Source organism: Lycorma delicatula, chromosome 3 (assembly GCF_047948215.1).
Source record: "Lycorma delicatula isolate Av1 chromosome 3, ASM4794821v1, whole genome shotgun sequence".
Lineage (NCBI taxonomy): Eukaryota > Metazoa > Arthropoda > Insecta > Hemiptera > Fulgoridae > Lycorma > Lycorma delicatula.
In genome coordinates this window covers 139,682,064-139,704,240 of record NC_134457.1, presented here as the reverse complement: position 1 = coordinate 139,704,240, position 22,177 = coordinate 139,682,064, and the positions used below count along the sequence as shown (strand labels likewise).

The 22,177-nt window shown below is 29.8% G+C and overlaps 1 protein-coding gene across 1 annotated transcript in view; it reads right to left on the bottom strand.

The window, feature by feature from the left end:
- Srp68 (signal recognition particle 68) overlaps nt 1-22,177 on the bottom strand; it is a 56,693-nt gene that overhangs the window by 32,303 nt on the left and 2,213 nt on the right. Inside the window, exons 3-5 of the mRNA XM_075360666.1 lie at nt 12,087-12,200; nt 7,206-7,362; nt 6,972-7,093 (exon numbers count right to left, since the gene is read on the bottom strand). Coding sequence (XP_075216781.1) covers nt 6,972-7,093; nt 7,206-7,362; nt 12,087-12,200 — 393 coding nt within the window. The remainder of the gene's footprint in view (nt 1-6,971; nt 7,094-7,205; nt 7,363-12,086; nt 12,201-22,177) is intronic.

Genomic DNA, 22,177 nt, shown 5'->3' with positions numbered 1-22,177 from the left:
AGAAAAAAATTCTTATATGTTTTTTCCCATAACTAAGTTAATATATAACTGTAGAAAAATAATTTCTCTAATAATACATCCTTTGCAAGGATTAATCCTAGATTGTTGTCTATAAAACTTGGGAGGGAGTCAAAAATTGTAAAATCTAACTACACCTGTTAGTAACTTCTTGTTACTAACTGTATTTTTATAGTAAAGAATACGGTTTTTTTTTTTGGTTTTTTCAAGGCAAAAAATACTTCCTTGTTATCATTGCCCAGGTATGATATTTGTTCTACAAAAACTACAGTTAAAAATGAATTAAAAACCAAAAACCCAGACTTGCAGAAATACATCTTCAAAGTAAAAAGCCATGTATGTTAAAAGCAAAATAACACAAAGATATATTACATTATATATCTATAAAAAAAAAAAAAAAAAAAAAAAATCGCAATTTGCATTATAGCAAATTGCATGAATATTTGGAACACACTGCAGTAATTTATATATTTGAATATAAATGGACGACTCTAAGAAATTGTAAAACAGAGGATAATAACTCTTCACTCTTCCCAAGAATTGTTTGCATAGTAGTGCCTGGTTTAAACTTGCAATGCAATGCCACATAACAAATACAATCCGTAAGGAAGTGGTACACTGTCAGTCGGCAGTCGCAGCAAGAACAAATTGGTGCGTCTGTTTGAGTCATCAGATATCCACGAGTGAGCCTAGTGTCCCCTATTCACAAATGACAGATAATAACCTCTTCTACGGTTATTTCTGCATGAGAAGCTCCACGATGAAACTGTGTTTTTAATTGGGTGAAGTTTATTGTTCATGGTAGCATCCCACTCACTTTTGCCACCTACTAACACTGCATAAACATAATGGAGTCATTGAGACTCCCCAGAATCTTATGTGACTAAACAAAACAAGTCAAAAACCCCTAATTACCCCTGTCCTATTGTATCAGATATAAATAAAATAAATTATACATGACACTAAAATTTGATTGATCTGTTCTAGTGACATAAGAATGAGCCAAGATAATTCATAAAGTATGATTTTTAATTCTGGCAATTCTAAATGTAAGTTGGCTCAGCAAACACACTATCAAATAGAAGTACAGTAAATGTGAGTACACTAAATATTAAGTGTTCAGTAATTTGAGGTAAAGTGTAACTCCATTTTACTGGATTAAAAGCAAAATACTCTGAAGGCAGCTAAATATTTTTTTTTAAATTTCTTTTTCATATTACTAGTGAATTGGTAACACAATGAATTTATTTTTTGAAAATAGAAAAAAGATTACAAATAAAATTATTTTTGCATGTTTTTGTCCAAGACTAAATGAACCATCTGAAAATAGAAATTCTACAAGCAGATCAAAGCATTATATAATTATTATTATGTGGGCTCAGTTTATCAGTTAAAAATTTATAGAAAATTAACTTGTAAGACTGTCTATAGAAGCAGAGTGCTAAATGGATTGGCAAAACATGAACATGTTTCTAGAAGTTGAACTGGATTTTTGGAGGTCTTCAAAGAAATTAAACATGAAAAGGAAAGTATACATCAGTAAGAAGTCTAATGGAAGTTAAGGAAACTATTACAAAATTTTTAGAACATCACTAGCAAAAATGGCCCCAAATGTAATATCAACAACAATATATGACTTCTTTTTCCTGTTTAGCCTCTGGTAACTACTATTCAGATAATACTTCAGAGGATGATATGTATGAGTGTAAATGAAGTGTAGTCTTGTACAGTCTCAGTTTGATCATTCCTGAGATGTGTGGTTAATTGAAACCCAACCACCAAAGAATACTAGTATCCATAAGCTAGTATTCAAATCCATGTAAAAATAACTGACTACTAGGACTTAACAGCTTCACTGCCAATGTCTTGAACATGGGAGTCAGTCAGAAGCCAACTTTCTTTTTTGTTGTTTATTTGTTTAAAAAGGATTCAAATGTTATTAATTAAGTACCATTTGCATATATAAGGTAATTAAAATAAAAAAATAAGAAATCAAAAATATCACGCACCGGCACTGCGAAAGGAATTCTCTCTATCAGTGCCGGGTCTCGCCCCGGTGCGAGATCATGATTTTACAGACTTTAATTCACATAAAATCGTTTATTATTTATATTTTTGTAATCATATTCAAAACAATAATTATTTATTAATCAACAATCTTCCAAAATCATTTTAAATTTAAATGAAACTCGTAAAAAAGTAAAATTAGCTGACTTATTCTAATAAATTGTTTGATGTGGTATGTATCAAAGCACTCTGGACAAAGTCCAGGCTTTTCAACACAGGTTGCACATTGGTAGGATGTGTCTGTGCGTTTTTTGTTCTTGTGACACTGACGACACATTTTTCGCTGTATCCTGCCTCCTGCATTCGTCTCGGTAATTTTACGAACGTAATGACCCGACTGATCTTGATGAGGCGCCTACTTCTGGTTCTGATTTTACTGGCAGCAAAGCATTTATTATGTTTAAACGATAGTCGTATAAGGTCATCTTTCTTTGACCTGAGTATTGGTTACAGATTTTATAAGTTTATAAAAAGGAGTTGTAGCGTGTGAATCGCAATTTTCAAATTCCATCTAAGGGTTTTCCTCTCGCAGGGGTAAAATGCAAGAAGTTGATCCTGCCTGTACCCATATGAAGCAGTAAACCAAGAAAAATTTTCAATTCTGGGATACTTAGCTCTTTCCAGTCTTTTATTCTGCCCTTTACAGATTCATTTACTGATTTTACTCTTTCAGCTTGAGCATTTGTTTCCATACAAATCATAGAAAGTAATTCTTGGTCGAAAAAGAAATCAAAATAATTAATTGGTTCATGTCCGTTGACCACACCGGAAAAAGCGTCGATTTTGTTAAAATGCAAGTTTTTCATGATTACGGTCTTCGTCTGACGAATACTCCTCAGAATCACTACCCGGCTGATAGTCATCAACTTCGTCACAATTTTCAAATAATTCCTCTTCAATATCACTATCTTGCACGTAATCCGGTTCGACCAACCTTTGTTTTTTGGCACGTGGCGGACCCTTTCTCGTACTCATATTGCAGGCGCAATAAAAAAAAATTATAAAAGATAACTAAAAACCAATAGTTCGCCAACGAAGTTAGAACGTTCAAGCGCAGTGCTGACACGTTAGCATGGTACTTCGCGCGATGCCGATGCCGTACTGGTTCATAAAAGTTGGTCGGTAGGCATCTCGCGTCGGCGCGAGACTGGCAGCTAAGTTGTTAAATGCTGGAACTCTCGACTTCCAAATCAGCTGATTTAGGAAGATGCATTCACCACTAGACCAACCCGGTGGGTTAAAATATATGACTGCCATAATATAATAAAAACCTCACTAATTTGGATTAACGCAGAACAAGTCCATAATTAATTACTGAAACACCAAATAACAGCATATTTAAAAAAATGAACAATTTATTTTGTGTCCCAATGAAGAGTAGTAAGCTGACAACATATTTTTATAAATATTCTACATAACTACAAAATGTTCATGAAATTGAATGCATTATTAATTCATGTATGACCTTAATTTTTAGAGTCTAATAACCATAAAAACTCACAATATTAAAATTCAGTAAAAATTTTATTTAATTTAAAAAAATCTAATTTTAAGCAACATAATAAACTATGAATTAATCTAATAATTTTTATAATAAATTACTGTATTTATCATTTTTTTATTGTAAAAAAAATCAGAAGAAAAACAAGTAAAAAAAAATTAATAAAATAAAAAAATAAACTATTACAATATTTTTATAAATCTGTTGCTTTTAATTCTGTAAAACGTGCAGCCAGATTGAATAGGTACAATTTTTTTACTGTAATTTTTTCACTACTCCTCTGTAAAAATCTTAGGGATGATATGGAACATTATCCAAAATTAAGAGTTTTTTTATTCATACCTGCTAAACATTCTTTCTTTTATCTGAAATGTCGTGACTGTATTAATTTTATAGACAATACAAAGATCTTTATAAGTATAATTATACAAAGATTTTCATTTTATTAATCATGCCCTGGAGAATTTCTTTTTAATTTTCTGTATATTTTTTTGGTATTATCTTCCAAAATAACTTATTATGTTCTGTACTATAAATTTTCCTAGTTTCAATTCTTTCATATAATTTTTTTAAAATAGAAAACATTTTAAAAAGCTGCGATTATTATTTCTCCTCATATTGTTAGTTTTTACTACTCTACAATGAATTCTAAATCTAAATAATCATCTTGTAGACGTCTTAACATAAGTAAGTTTTCAGCAGCAGTTTACAGCATTCTGTGAACTGGCAGCTCATTCTATTTATACAATCTAAACAGCTTCATCAGCAATAATGTTCTGGCTCAAATTATTTGCCTCTAATTAATATTATTGCTAATACTCCCTTCACTAAAAGTTTATTATTGAGAATCAAGATTGAAAACTAAACGCATATATAAATTTATATATGCAGAGTGGAGAAACTTTCAGCATATGTTCTGCTGATGAGAATAATGAAAAAGTTCATATAAACATTAGTCTGGAAATGCTTTGTTTTCGAGGTACGGCTAGCGAAAGATTTCAACTGGATTTCAGCTCTTCTAATAAAAAGAAGCCCTACTGTAATATTTGGGACCCAAATTATGAGATAAAGTTGGTGGTTTCTTATGTAATTTGAGTTGGGAAGTAGGATAAAACAAGTCCCAGAACTGCAACTCCTGTAGTTTCTAAGATATCTTGATGTAAAACACAAAATTCTGTGTTGAGAAGAAGTTTCTTTTAGTTTTGTTAAAATACTAATAAATGCAGAAGATATAGTAACAAAACTTGTAGAGAATTTAATTCTGAGAAAATTAATGTAAATACTGCCAATAAAAAGAAAATAAAAACTTAAAAATGTTTTGTTATTGAAGCAAAACATACAAAAAATCATATTATTCTTTCTGTACCTAATACACATTCTTAACATGGCAACACATTAAATAAAATACATGAAATTATAAATGGGCAAACCTCAGTTACAGTAATTGTTCAAATTCCCTCCTTCACAACACACAGGATCTGCCAGACTTAAATTATTTCTTGTGGTTTTTGTATAAATTCAACAGCATTTTATTTTTAATGAATAATTAAAGTGATTTATAAGTACTAAAGAAAAATGTGCCATTACATCATTATGCTGGAAAATCATTTGCAATTTAATTTGTAAAGGTAAATCCTACAAAAGAGCCGGCAAATTATTTTTCAAGAAATTAACGTATGCATCTCCCATAAGGTTTTTATTGAAAAAAAAATGCTCCCAGAATTTTGTCATAAGTAATGCCACACCAAACACTAACATTAAATCTATGGTGCACACTAGTTTTCTCACAAAACCAAGTGGATTGTCTTTGCTCCACAAATAACTATTTTTAGAACTGAAGACTCCGTTTCTTGTAAAAGTGGCTTCATCAGTAAATAAAATTGAATTTATATTACCAGCGTTGTTTAGAAGCCAATGACAGAAGTTTAACCACTGAGAGTAATTTATTGGCCACAAATTTTGAACCTTCTGCAGGTGAAAAGGATAAAAAGGTTTTCTTTCCACAGGATGCACCACTTTGTTTCTTGATAAAAAAGTGTGACATGAAATTTGCTTTGTACTAGAGCCTGTATTATGCTGGATCACATGATGTTCATCATTAACATGATGCTTTTACTTAGCGTTCAACAGAAAATGAACAGATTGGAAATGACCCTTTCGTTCGTAAATGCTGATACACCAAAGAAAACGTATTGTATTTCGTAAATGTAAAATGTATGTATTTGGAACCTACCTTCAGGAAATCTCTCCCTGATATTCACACGAGAAGCTTTAGAATTTCCATTACAAAATCCATAAACAAAAATTATATTGACATATTCCTAAAATTGGAATTGCATTTTTACACTACAATATAACATTTTCTTTATCTGTATGATAACTTATGACAACAGATTCAAACAAAGTACATAATTTTTATTATTGAAAATCTGTTATGGCCAACCTATTCAATAAAACTTCTTAAAATATTTCTATAATAACATACATTTCAATTTTATTTTTTATGTAATTATTTTGTTTTACCTATATAAATTATTGAATATGCACAACTAAAATATTGTTTTATAAATTTTGTATTTCTTTTAAAATTATTTTCAGTAGTTAGCGTTTTTGTTTGTAAAAAAAATTTTATTAAGCAGAGAAAGAATAATATAATTTTTTGTCTGTTTTGCTTCAATAAAAAAACTGATTTTTAAAAGTGTTTATTTACCTTTTATTAGCTGTATTTACATTAATTTTCTCAGAATTAATATCTCTACAAGCTTTTTTACTAAATCTTCTGCATATATTAGTCATTTAACAAAGCTGTAGTACTATAAACCTAAAAAAAACTTGTTTTTTGACAATGAATTTTGTTTTACATCTGATATCTTAAAAACTACTGGAGTTACTGTTCTGGGACCTGTTTTATCTTATTTTCCAGCTCAAATTACAAAAGGGCTTCTTTTTATTAAAAGAGCTGAAATTCAGGTTAAATTTTTTGCTAGTCGTAACTTGAAAACAGAGCAGTTCTAGACTAATATTTATAGAAAAGTTTTTTATTATTTTCACCAGAACATGTGCTGTAGTAAGTTTCTATGAGAAACAACCTATATATATGTGTGTGTATATGTGTGTGTGCATAAGTTATGAACATGAAGTTCTGTTTGATCCTCACTAATGTAATATGTATATGAGATGGAGACTGAAAGTAGTGGAAGATATAGTTTTATTTGCAAAGAAAAATGTGTTACAACAGAATTATTTTATTCTATATATATATATATATATATATTATATATATACTTAACAAACACAAACACTATATATATGTTTTTATTTTTTATTTTTATATTTCTTATAACTTATTCTCGCATAACTTAGTAATTATTACCTATTTACTTACAAAGCTTTTTCTAGATTTTCCATGGCTGGTTTCCACTTCTTTAATTCAAAATATAAAGATCCATATATCCATGCAACATAAGCTTGAGCTTCCAATTTTGTACGAGCATCACATTTACTAGACTATAACAAATAAAACTATTTAGCAATAGTAAATTTTAACTACAGATTACTTGATTTTATAAAATTAAATATAGAAAAAATACAATTGAAAGCTATATATAAAATAGATTACCTCACATAATTTCTGTAACTGATCAGCATACAAGGTAGCTTTACGAAGTCGAGAACATAAATGAAATCGTTTTCTTGGTTCTGTATTTGCTTCTTGACGTAACTGCATTGCGTACCCCCATGCTCTTTCTGCTTGCATTAGTGGAATATAAAGATACCTGTATAAAAGATACTGATTTTAAATTAACTCATTTCTACGTGTGTTTTAGTGAGGCTCTTCAAACTAGAAATAGCTTAATCTCTCAACAAGTTTCTTAATTTTTATCAAATTTAAACAATAACACATCTGTTCCTTCTGAGTAAACAATCAATTAGCATTTCTACCAGAGAATATTGAAAAAATTGCTTTGAAGATGATGATTTAATTAAAAACATAATAAATATATAATCTAACTATTAGCAATAATGACAGTAGAACAAAAAAAAAAACAGTATGCTTTAAATGTTACATCATTCCAGTACTGGACAGCAGAATTTACATACAAGTTCATAATAAATTTCAAAATTCTTAAAACAGAAAATAATCTTGACAAATTACAAAATAAAATGTTTTAATATAGTTATATAATTCAATACAAACTGAAGATGCAGGAGCCTGCAAAAATCAATTATTGAAAATTAATATGGTAAAGATTAACTTACTAATTACTATATTTTGATGATTTATATTTCATATTATACATATATAATTTGTATTTTATATATTAATATAAACATAGGCCTGAAAATGCTTCATTAGCAAGTTACAGTTAGCGAAAGATTTCACTTGGATTTTGGTTCCCCTAGGGAAATTTGGGCTTCCTGAAATTCTGGGAATGTAAATTAAGGGGTGAATTTAGTCCTTTCTTATGGTTTTTGACCTGATACTATTAAAAAAAAAATGAATCCCAGAACTGTAACTCCATTAGTTTTAAAAATATCTGAAATAAAATACAAAACTGGAAATAAAAATAACATGTTTTTTGGTTTAACGTAAGAAAACTTTGTTAAATGGTGAATTAAGTTGTATTTTTTTTTTTAAATTAAAACCGTAGAAAATTTAATTCTGAAAAGATTCATGTAAATTATTAAAGAAAAAATTTAATACAGGATATTGAAATTTAACTTATTAAAAAACAAAATAGACTGAACTGTGAAAAAAAGAATGACGTAACTAATTTTGCCCATAGGTTGGAAATAACAGCTGTTCATTTAGTACTCTTTTATCAAAATGAATTTATTTTCATAAGTTGGCAACATCAGCTGATCAACAATTAACTTTAAGAAACAGTGTTTGAATAATCTTGATGGTGATTTTTATACTGTATTAAGATATCTCTGATATTGTGAACAATTCAGAAAACAGTTTTTATAAAATTTAGTGAAATTTTCTTTAATATGTAATGGGACACAATACAAATATGTATCCATTTGAAGAATATAAAGACATGATATTAATTTATGGAAAAGTAAACAAGAATGGTTTGGCTGCAGTTCAAGAATATTTTGATACTTATTCACATCGAACAGCACCTGATCGCAACAGACAACTTAAAGAAACCAGGAGTTTTATACCAAAGTATCACAGCATTTAAATATTTCACAATTAAGTGTATGACAGGCACTTCATGAGGCACAGTTATATCTGTTCCATATAACACGGGTACAAGATTTATTACTGCAAGATCATAATACTCATAAACGGCAGATATTCTACCAATGGTTCAGTAGAAAATGGGTATGAAATTGCAATTTCCTTCATCGTATTCTGGTAACTGATGAATCATGATTCACAAGAAATGGAATAATAATAAATTTTCTTAACACCCATATTTGGGTGGATGAAACCCATATGAGACTATAACAAGACATTTCCAATTAATGTATGATTTGGTGTTCTAGGTGATAATTTGATTGGTTTATTTTTCTTACCAAGGAGGCTTACAGGAGAAGTGTAAAACGTTTTGGAAATAAACCTGACCACCCTTTTGGAAGATATTTCTTATGAAAACAGGTTAGATATGTGGTTCATGCACCTCCTCAGTTTTCTAATAATGTAAAGGATCATTAAACAATACATACAGTAGACAATGGATTGATCAAAATGAACCAGTGAAATGGCCACCATGATCTGTCGACCTCATGCCATTAGACTTTTTTCTATGGGGTTGGATGAAGTCAACTGTTTATTAAAAACAGATTAACACACAAGAGGAACCAAGGAATCACAAAGTAGAAGCTGCAGAAACTATTAAGAATACTCCTAATGTTATGAGATGGGCTAGAAAAAAATAGATACATCGAGCAAAATCATGTATTGAACAAAAATGAGGCCACTTCGAGCAACTGTGAAGGTAATTAATAACACCATCACTAATTTTTAATGTCATTTTCCCATTAAAAATGTTTAACGTTTTCAAAGATAAATTACATTTTATGTTAAAAGCTGTTTCCAATCTAAGAATAGAAGTGGTTATTTTATACTGTTAAAATATTTTTCAGAATTCAGCCTGTTTTGTTTTTTAAAAAAGTTAAATTTCAATATCCTGTATTCAATTTTTTCTTAAGTAACTGACAAATCTTTTCAGAATTAAATTTTCTACATTTCTAATTGAAAAAAAAAATCAACTTAATTAACCATTTAACAAAATTTTCTTATGTTAACCGACAAACGTTATATTTTACCTCCAATTTTTGTGTTCTACGTTAGATATCTTCAAAACTAATGGAGACTTCCCAGAATCTTTGGTAGTTTTCACCGGGAGAAGCATAAACCGGGCGATATCTTTTGCTAGCTGTAATTCACTAACAAAGCGTTTTCAAGCCTTTGTTTATTTGTACTTTTTTCCTATTTTTAGCTGTAGAATCAGTTCCTGAGAGATTGCCATATAGTTTTGAATCACCTCGTATATTTACATTAAAATTAAAGTAGTGTTAAAAGAATCCGGCAAAACCAATAAAACAATACAGTAAGAACATTTTCATAAGGATAAGGACAATTCTAATGTTAGAAAAAAAAAACTGATAAAAAGTTTTATTTTAATCAGAAAAACACTTTTAATTTTTATTTTTAATTATTACTCTACTACCAGATATATCTCAGATATTGTGGAACCACCAGTATGAATGAGATTAGTAATTTTTTATTTATTTTTAATCTTTCCGTTTCTTAGTTCAGATAACAAAGATGATGAGCCAACCAGTTATATTCATATTAATGATGAATTTACAAATTGTTTTGGGCAATGCATCCAGATTTTTTTCCAGGAACATTAGAAAAACAGCTTAACAATGATATAAACATAACACATGAAGGCAATTGCTGTATATACATAATGGTTTATTTATTCTAAGTTCTGACATATTTGTACAGAGCAGTCTTCTATACAATCGACACAGAGGCTATTGTTTAAACGATCACTGTGAAAGCACATACAGTGATTTCAATGTTTTTTTTTATTTACAGTTATGTGTCAAGTGAGTAAATTAGCCAGATAACATCTATCATGTATGTGGGAAGATTTGACATTTAAAGAACAATGATGAAGTTTGTTTCCATTAATTAAAAATGTTATGAACTATATTTTGATGTAAAGTTGGGATCAAGATAAAAACTGGGCTCCTCAAATCTGCTGTTCAACTTGTGTAAACAACCTTGGTGTTATGTTGAAAAGGATTTGAACTTGTTGAAGAAAGAAATTGAGCTTTTGGGATCTTGACTGAAAGGCTAGAATATTCTTCATACTGACAAGTGTTTCTTTCATAATCATCAGAAAGAGTTTCAAGATTTATATTCTAAGGAAAATAATTTGTGTACTGGAACAATATTTGTGTTGTCATGAATGCACTTCATCATGAACATAACGCTGCAGAATGGGGGACTACTGTTCAACAATTCTTCAAAGACTAGTTTAAAGGCTGCCCTTTTGCACTATAGCAACAAATTTCCTTCTGTACTATTTCCTTTTCCTTTTGTACCATTTTCAATTAACATGAAAGAAACACATGACAGTAAGAAAATCCTATTAGAAAAAATTCAGTATAACTACTACTGGATTGTATACTGCCATTTAAAAGTTATTGTGTTATTAATGGGTTTGCAGCTCAGCTCCACTAAATTTTGTTGCCTTTGTGTGAATAGGATGAAGCGACAAGACAAATCATTACATAAGGAAGGAATGTCTAAAACGTGAAGCACTTATATCTGGACAGAAAAATATTGTACATCACCCACTAGTAATCTCAGAAATAAATTTTTAACCTCCACTTGGTATAAAATTAGGATTTTTCAAAAATATTTTTAAAGTATGAATAAAAACTATTTTGGATTTCATTATCTGAAAGAAAAATTTCAATATGAAAAATCTCAGATTTAAGTGGTGTGCAAAATGTTTTAGAAAACCATAAATCTCCAACTACCATGACACTAAGAGTGAATTAATATAGTTAAACAAATACAGAGTGTAATATGTCCCTAAAAATTCATTTCTTGTATTCACACCTTGATTTCTACTGAGATAATCCCGGCATCACCAGTGACAGCACAGGGAATGCTTCCATCAGCAAATCTGTCATGGAAAATAGATACAAACAACAGTGGAGTGCAAGAATACTTGCAGATTACTGTTGGCCGCTAAATACAATGTTCAAGATGCCAAACACACAAGTTAGACAAGTACCACATTTTAGGCCAATTGAAAAGTGTCCTGCATGCATGTAAATTCTAACTTTCTTTCAAGTTAATTGTATCACAAAATAATGATGGGTGATGAGAAAACCTATTTATATATTTGAATCAGCAGGAAAAGTTCTATAAGGATCACATAATCTGATCCTTGTGCTAAAAAGGTTCAAATCTGTTCTTCATTGGAATTGAATTCAACAATGGAAATATGGTATTTACTTTTCATCTTTCAAATGGGCTTCAGTGACATCTTTTCGCTTAAAATGTCTTCTGTCTCCCTGTATAATATGTAGAACTTTACGTAGACGTCGTATTCTCCTGGTGCAGTAACCTCTGAAAAAAAAAACAAACCTAAAATAATATATTCCTAAAAATAATTAAGTAAAAAATAGCTTTTCAAACTTCACTATTAATGTTTTATAATAACATATCAATATGCTTTTCATAAATAATCACTAAATGGTAAATGTCACAAAAAAACACTTTGTATGAATTATACAAATGAATTATAAAAATGTTGTCTACTATGTAAAAGTAGAATCAATTAGAATGGATCAGAAGATCAAGAAAAGAAAATTGATAATGCTATGAGAACTAAAATTTATTAAAGCTAACTTAATACTCCAACAAACTAATTATGAAAAAAAATTTACTGTTTATTGGTAGACATCAATAAAGTTCACCATAATTTCTGACAAAGCAAGAAAATAATTTTAATATTATAACTCTGTTTAAAATATAACCAGTTAAATTTGGAAAACAAGTAATATTAAGATAACAAACTCTACATATAACTAGACAAAAGTTTAATAACTAATAGCAAAAAAATTTAGTGGATAGCATGCCAAAAACCAAACTGTATAGAGGTTAGCATGATTTTAATAGTTAAACTTTAGTAGCAGTGGTTAACTGGTTTCTAAGTCGTCTATCCTAGAAATAAATTCTCAGTAAAGGTTTGATATTCTTCATCTATAATTCCATACATCAAATTTTTTACATTTAAATAAAAAAATTACAATAGTTAAATTCTTTATATCTCCTCAGTCACATAACTGACTGAAATGAATATCAACCTGATATTATTCTGTAATGCATTTTCTTTCCATTTAATCTTCAGTAATTAGTCTATTATATGCTTCTGAAGGAGAAATGAGTTGTGCATACCCTATATTGGTTATAAACAGCTCTTAAATAATGCCTAGGCTCTCTGTAAGGCTGATGGTAGTATTGGATACGTTAAATCAGATAAGCAATTTTATACAAGGCTTTTAAAAAATAGATTTGATGTTTAGTTTTTAATAACAGTTTTCTGAAAATATAATATATAATACATACATAACACAATATTTGGTAAGTAAAGTATCTATACTTTTTGTTTTGGTAACTCATTCATAATATTGAATATTTCTATATATGTATTTAACACTGAGTGTTATTACTATTTCAATATTATAAATATTAATATACTTTATTCATGTAATCTGCGAATAATTTTTTAGAGCACCGATTGAAAAGTAGAGGGTCCACATAAATAAGGTACAGAATAGAATTGTATAAAATTGCATCTTATTTATATACTTTCACAGTTGTCTCCAGTAAAATGCAATAGATTAATATTTTACATGACTGCCCAAAAAGGAGTGTAATGTATTCGGGATGTATGTAAGTTTGTTCCATTGTAGCAGCTTAACGGTTGAACCAATTTAGATGTCTGACTACACATTGGAATCCTTACATTACAGGGAATATAACAGTGTACATAAATATGTATATATACATACACGAGGGATATCTCTGGCAAACCTGTGTCCTTCATGGCTACATTAGTAATGTACATACCGCATTGTTTTCTGTAAGTTGTGGTGTTGTAGTATCTTTGATTACGTGTGAGTTATGTTATAAAATGTATAGGAAAATCAATGTTGTTGCTGCCTGTGAAATACATGGAGTCATACATTTTTTAAACCATCTAGATATTAAGCCGACTGAAATTCATAAGCAGTTGCATTCTTCATAAGCAAATTCATTACTGTGTATGGTGATAATATAATGAATGAAAGAAACATCTGTAAATGGTGTGAAAGGTTTAGAAATAACAGAATAAATGTGCATGATGAAGAATGTTCAGGGAGGTCTCAATAATCACTGAGGACTTGTTGAAATGCGTCGATGATGAAATCAGAAAAGATCGTCACTTAATAATTTCCGACCTGGCCCTTCTTTTTCCTGATGTTTCAAGAGCTGTTACTGGTCGCATTGTTCATGACCATTTAGGCTTCTGAAAGGTTTATGCACATTAGGTGCTGCACATCTTAACGGAACGTCACAAAAAAATCCGAATGGGATCTGTTTTGTAATTTTTGATAAGCTACATAGAAAAAGGTAATAAGTTCCTTACTTCAAATGTAAGTTAAGTGAATGGTGTCATCCACAATCACCAACCACAACAAAGGTTAAGCCACAGCCATTTGGATGCAAATTGATGGCCATACTCTTTTGGGATCGGTTTGGCATACTGCTGATTGATTTCATGTCACGTGGAAGGACTGTAAGTGCAGAAGCCTACTGCAAAACTCTACGTAAGTTACAGCGTGCTATTCAAAATTGGCGACATGAGCAGCTGAACGATGGTGTCGTCCTGCTGTATAATAATGCATGTTCACATGTTGCAGGTCTGACATGTGATTGATTGAGAACATCTGGATGGGAAATTTAATCACCCACCATATAGCTCAGACTTAGTTCCTTCTGATTACCATTTGTTTGGGAAAGTGAAAAATTTTTGAGTGGTAAGCAATTCACAGGTGATGATAAACTTAAAAATGTTGTTAATCAGTGGCAGAAAAATATGATGAGAGTATATTGAAGCTGACGTACTGTTACGATAAATGTCTTAATTCATGTGGCGATTATACAAAGAAGTAGTATAAGATATGTAGTTTAAAAAAATTTATAAAGTTTGCAGAATAAATTATTTTACAATGAAATGGTCTTATTTTAGAGAACTTCTCATATATATGTATGCAGTAATTGAGATTTGCTGATTGAAGCACAAACTTTAATGAATTATATTCATGAACTATGAGCCTCAATCACTGTGTGAGCTGGGTTTGAACTGAATGATTCAAATCAATCAAATGAATAATATTATAAAAATAATAGAATTAACATTAAATAAAATAATTAATTTCTGTTTAATAATAATGGGCTTCCCATGGGGACTGCATGTAAGGCTAGAGTGGCGAGGTGATGCGAGCACCTCATGAGAGGCTAGATCAATCATCACCATCAATTGGTAACAAACAGGGTGCCCCTGGGATGCTGTTTTGGGAGGTGGAATGGGATGATCTTATAATATCTTTGCAAACAATCATCTAATTTTCAAAATTAAAATGAGGTATTTGTTAGTAGGTTGAAAGCTAACTTTTGTATGAATCAGGTACACTCTCGATCTAACAGATCACGGTTATTCAAAAATAATGTTATATCTTTGCAACCAATCTTCTGATTTCTGAAATTCAAATGGGGAATTTGCTAGTATCATACAAAATCATTGCATGACTGACCAAAAAGGGGTGTATGTATTTAGGTTGTATGTATGTTTGTTCCACTGTAGCAACTCAGTGGTGTTCAGGGTACACTCATAACATGTAGAAGAAATTTTTATATGATAATTAAAAATAGAGCCTATCCTTAATTTTTATTATTGTTAATAATAACCCTAGCCACTACACCAGAAAAGATTTTATTACTTACCTCACTTAAAAAATAGCATTTTTGATGATAGTTTCATAATTAGCTGTTTAAAGTATACATAAAAATACTGAATATTATTTTGAATAAAAAATCAACCACCATATAATAAAATTCTACAGATTTTAACCTTTACAGTGTGTCTGATGTGAAATAATTGTCTGACAACTCACTCATATCCAATGTTAGGTCCATTTTTCAAAATTCTACAGACACAAATTTTTACTCAAATGGCATAACATCATTTGATTAATTTTTTTTAGCTACAATATAATAAACAGTATATTGTATTTTACACTGCTTTATTTATTAACCTAAAACTTTATTATTCTTTGCACCCCACAATGCACAGTTTATGCTTCATGTTTTAATGTTATTTGTATTATTTTTTTTTTTTTCTGAGTATAATTATTATATTTCATATAAAAGTCTACTTTATAGTTAATCTTCCAAACAAGGAAATTATTATTTTTCTTTGTGATACATACACACTGATAATATAATTTTATTTTTGTAAGTATTTATATTTTTACAATGGTTGAACATCTGAGTTATTTATAAGATAATAAAATCGAAAATTTATTGGATTCTGATGTAGAATTGTCAGACTTTTTAGAAAATAATGTGATAAATAATTTATTTTTAAATGAGTCTATTGAAGATAAAAGGTGGAAGTTAATCCCGAAGTTGGTCCTTTTGGTAATTAAGGTGTTTCCATTAGTAGTATTCTTGGTGTTATGGAAAGTTCTAACTTTACACGTAATGTTATAATTGTCAAGATCGTGTAAAACAGTATTTTGACAATAATTTTAATCCTGAAACATGTTAACTTAATGGGAAAATGGTAAAAATTAAATTTAATAATGCAACACTATTTGATGTTTTTATAAAATTCTGGTAAAAAAATTGGTACTTTTCAAGATGTCCACAGAAGAAAGGAGATCTGTAGTTAGTTAGTTGTTAGATGGCACCACTGACAGGAGAAAATAAATTAAAATTACAATCTAACTTTATATAAAAAGTTAGATTATAAAGATTAGGATAGATTATAAATATAATCTAACCAAACTTAACCTACGCTTGCTTCATTCGTTAACCTTGACTAGCAAGTGAAGGTTAGTGAGTGAAGTATGCAGAGGTTAAGTTTGGTTAGATTATATTTATACTTTTAGATTTTTTTTATTTTATATATATTTATTTAGTTAGTTACTTATATAAATTTATTTATTACATAAAGTTAATTACAATTTTAATTTATTTATTTTTCTCTTTTAGTGGTGCCATCTAACAACTAACTGACTAACTACAATCGCCTGCAGGCATCTTCTTGAAAAGTAACAAAAAATATATATTGCAAAAAAAAGTATTTATTATATGAATTTCTCACTATTGGATGCTTGAATTATTTTCACCACATTATGCATATCATTATAAAGATTTTTCTTATTTAATTTATTAATGTATGATAAAAATAAAAACACTTCAATTGGTTGATTAAATATCTGATAAAGACATGATTCATAATAATGCACAGTTTTATGTGCAGTTTAAGTCACAATTATGTTTTATACATCATACTAAACACTGTTTACAACATTGTGAACAGTGTGAGTATATCATACTTACACTGTTTATAATGAGCATTAAAATTTCTATTTTGCGCAATAACATTTTTGTTTTGTGCACTGAGCAGATATAAAATAAAAAAATAAAAAATATAGTAACAAAACAACATATTCTTGTTATGAAATTAATTTTTATTTATTAATTAAAGTTTAGCATACAACGCAAATATAAATTGAATGATTAAGACAAACTTTAGTGATAAATACAAGTTAATTACATTTTTAAAAATCTAATATCATGTAAGTAATGTTTTATTCACTTTAGGTGGTTGGTCATGTTTTTTCTCACCAATTTTTTGCCTCAGCTGGTAGATTTTACAAACTTAAATCTAATGCAAGTACCTAGAACTTATTAAAAAATATTTTTTTAAGAATGAAGGGACAATTTCACCAACAGCACACTAACAAACTTATCACATGGTACACTAACTAACAGACTAGTGAAACAGGACAATGTGTGGATACGATATGGCATGAACAAGTATGGATGGGTTAGCTGGGATGGGATGTGTGGCATGGCCGTTGATTGCTCATTCTGTTACAACTAATGCACACTTAGTAATTTTGGAGGAAATACACATTTTTTATGAATAATATCAGATAAAATATGAATGGCAGCTGAATAATAATAATGTAATTAACTTTCAAATTGTAAAAATTATAAAGGCTTTTTTTATTTGACATTCAAAGTGCTTGTTTAATTTTTCTCAAGACCAATTCATTAATATGTAGCATTCATTTTAATAAATTATCAATATCTATTAATTACTGAAAAAAAATTCTGTTTATGGTCATTTACATTTTAAAACTTATTTTTTTTATTTGGGTAAAATATTTAATATTAATCATTTCACCTTTTATTTGAAGTAATGCTAGTTTTAAATGAACTGCAAGATAACTGAAAATCAAAACTGAAGAAAGTTTAAGGACCAATCTCCACCACCAATAGTAGATTTTTTGTTTATTATTCTGAATAGTCTATTCACACCTAATTAGAACAGAATATGGGGTTTCATTATTGCATTTGAGTGTGTGTGTGTATATAAATATACATACACTACATACCTGTATATTATACATGAACAGGGTGTTTATTAAAACTGTTTCAAGAATTCAGGTGATGGTCCCTCAAATTGAGATGAAGAAAAAACTTTATATCAACTTATTTTTGGAAATGCTTAGTTACCCCATTTTGTAATTTTAATATAAAAATCTATTTCTCAGGAATGGTTAATCGTATTGAGCTGAAATTCTGTATACCGCTATGGTATCCAGAAGTTTACTTGATAAAAATAATGAACCTGATCTCTCAATCAATTTCAAAATGGCAACCATGTAAATATTTTAATTGTCAATATCTTTGCAACCGCTGTTTATTTAAATGTTATATAATTGCAAAAAAAAATGTTTAGCATTTTATACAAAGAAAATGACTCCTTATTAATTCAAATCTGTTCATAATAACAAAATTATAATAAAAATGTTTAAAGTGTCACTAGATTAAATAACCAGTTTTCATTTCCTTCTGAATAAAATTAAATAACTCGACAAGATCTCAACAGTAATAATTTAACAATATTGAAAATATTACAATAAATTATTATTGAAATCATGAAAATATTATAACAATAAATATTAATATTGAAAAATAATTAGTATTACACATTTTTCATTTCATGAACAGACGCAGGTTATTAAACAAATTGTTTTTGTTTAATTTATTTAACAACAATAATTATCATATCAAAAACATTAATAAAAGAAACTACAATAGCTGTAGAAAATGGCAGCCCTCATTCAAAATACATCTATCCAGGTATTTTTTTTTACATTGATTACTGGACCCAAGATGCCAGGTGTCTGATGAATCCTTTCAAACCCATTTAAACTGTTGATGTGCAATTCTTCTACGGTATCTACAGGAATGTTGTATATAAGTGACTTTAAATGGCCGCATAAGAAAAAAATCAAGAGGATTGAGATCAGGAGACCTTGCAAGCCATGCTAGTGGGTCTCCTTGACCAATCCATTTGTTTGGATATGATTCATTTACATGTTCTTAAACTTGTAATCTGTAATGAGCCGAAGCCTCATCCAACATGAAAAACATTTTTTTGTGTATGTTTAGTGGCAAATCTTCAAGTAAAAGTGGAAGATCAGCCAGTAAGAAATGTAAATATCATTCAACATGAGTGTTTCAGTTAAAAAACAGACAAATAAGTGTAACCCACAATACCAGCCCAAATACAGAAAACTGATATTGGTTACAGTTTTCTGAAATAACATGAGAAATATCAATTGAACTCCACATGTGCGTGTTGTGGGTGAATGGTTGATCCTGTAAATTTGGTTTCATCAGTAAAGAAAATATCATTCAAAAAATTTGGATTAGAACATTTATGGATAAGTCATTAGCATAGCTAAACAAAGAGTATAATATCTTTGCAACTGAGGTAAAATACCTTGTACTCGCCAATAGTGATAGGCATGGAAATGCTGCTCAAGCAAAACCTTCCAAACCGTTGCATTACTAACATGAACTCCAAGGCCAGTTCTCGGATACTTTTTTGATGGTTACATGTTTCATCTAACACACCTTCTTCAAATTCAGGTGTACATATTGAACATGGTCATCCTGATTTACCATGTTTTTCAGGTTTTAAGCTTCCTGTGTCTCTGAACCGTCTATGAATGGATGAAAACATTGTAAGAGGAGGTAACGCTCAATTGTGAAAATGTGCCTGATACAGCCTTCTCGTCTCAAGGGTGTTACATTGTGTGAGACCATATATTAAATGTATATCAGCCATTTTTAAGTCAGTATAAATACATGGGCTGTTTTTTGTTTAAACTTCTGATGGGCTATAAAAAAAAAGACATATTAATATAATAAATTGATTTTATTACTAAAAGTTGGGTAGTATCTAACTTATTTTACTACAAATCACCAAAACAATTGGGGGATTTGTCATATCATGATACCAGCTTTCCGATCCCCTCTTCAAAGAAGTTTGCTGTCAGTGAGGTAAGGTACGTCTTGACAGTCTCCTGAAGTTCTTCGTTGGTGGCGAAGTGTTGTCCGTCCAACCATGCCATCAATTCTCAAAAGAGGTGAAAATTGTTAGGTTCCAGATCTGGACTATATGGTGTATAGTTGAAAACTTCCCACTTGAATTGTTTGAGGTCTTGCATCACACTGGCACAATGCAGTTATGGTTATCAAAACCATGCTGGAAGAGTATGCCTCTTCGTTTGTTCCAGACTGCTCTGTAGAGGCAACGTAAAGATTCACAGTAACCTTCCTTTGTCATTGTTTTCCTCTGCTCCATAAAGTCCACCAACAAGACACCTTTATGATCCCAAAAAACTATAGCCATTGTTTTCCAGTTTAAACTTTTCTGGCTTGTTTGGAGAAGTGTGCATCCACTGCTTAGACTGTTCTTTGATTTTTGAAATTTCATACTGGATCCAAGTCTCATCGTCAGTAACAATAAATTTTAAAAACTCTTCCCCCTCATTATTGTAATGCATGAGAAACATTAAGGCTGACGCCATTTTCTGCATTTTGTGACAGTCACAAAACATTTTTGGGACCCAATGTGCACACAATTTCCGGTATCCTAGGTCTTTAGTCACAACTGTGTACAGACCTTGAAATTTTTGAGATTTCTGCAGAAAGTTCACTCACCGTAAACCTAAGTTTGCTGTAGACAATTCAACACGCTCAACCAGGCATACAGTAGCAAAAAGACAGACTTGCGTCTTTGCCCACCTTTGTCATGGACATCTGTTCGCCCTTCTTTAAATTTCCTACACCATTATCACTCAAAGTTTTCACCATACAGTAGGCTCATTCTGCAATGGATTTCAACAGCCTACATTCTTCTGCTTGCAGAAAACGTATCACACTTCGCAACTTGGTGGGAGCATCAATCACAGTGGTCATGTTCAATTGCCCATATCTTGGCTCAGATTGATGCAATGGAGCCGGCAATGGCAGAGGTTACGGTGGGGGGAGGATGCAATTCGCACACGTGCAGACCTGGCTCCCGTCTATCTCTTGTTTACTTAGATGTACAATTGGAGGTTGAAAAAAAAACAGCCCTTGTATGACTCACATTACCTGCTATGATAATAAAATAATAGTAAACAAAAATTCATTAACTTTCACAGCACACCTCAATGTATTCACTTGGTCAACGGCAAAAAACAAACTTAATATTAGTTTTCATTTATATTTAACACAATAACTTGTTAATTGAATCTGTTTTAATCTTTTAATGCAAATTGTTTTTCGATATTAATATTATATTTTTTTGATTCCAATATTATAAATTATTACAGTTAAGTACATGATAAAAATAATAAAATTATTCCACTTGAACTGTCATGTTATTTAATTTTAATGGGGTTTTTGAGCTAGACTAACTGTAGGAATCTCTACCATAAATTTGTTATTTATGAACAGATTCGAATTAATAAGGAGTCATTTTCTTTCTCATAAAACACTTGACATTTTGTAATAACATAACATTTAAATAAACTAGCAGTTGCAAAGTTTATATAGCTGCCATTTTGAAATGGATTGAGAAATCAGGTTCTTTATTTTTATAGAAGTAAACCTGTGGGTTTAGCAGTATATAAAATTTCAGCTCAATACGGATTAATCATTCCTGAGAAAATTTGTATGTTAAAAATACAAAATGACGGATAGCCAATAAACTTTTCCGAACCTATGTTGATATAAAGTTTTTTCTTTTTTTTGATATGAGGACCCATTCCCTGAATACTTAAAATGGTTTTAATAAACACCTTTATATATATATATATATATATATATATATATATTCACATTTACACACGTGAATGTGTGAATAGACATATATCACATTTAATTACTTAAGTGTTTTAAGTAAATTAACATTTTGTTTA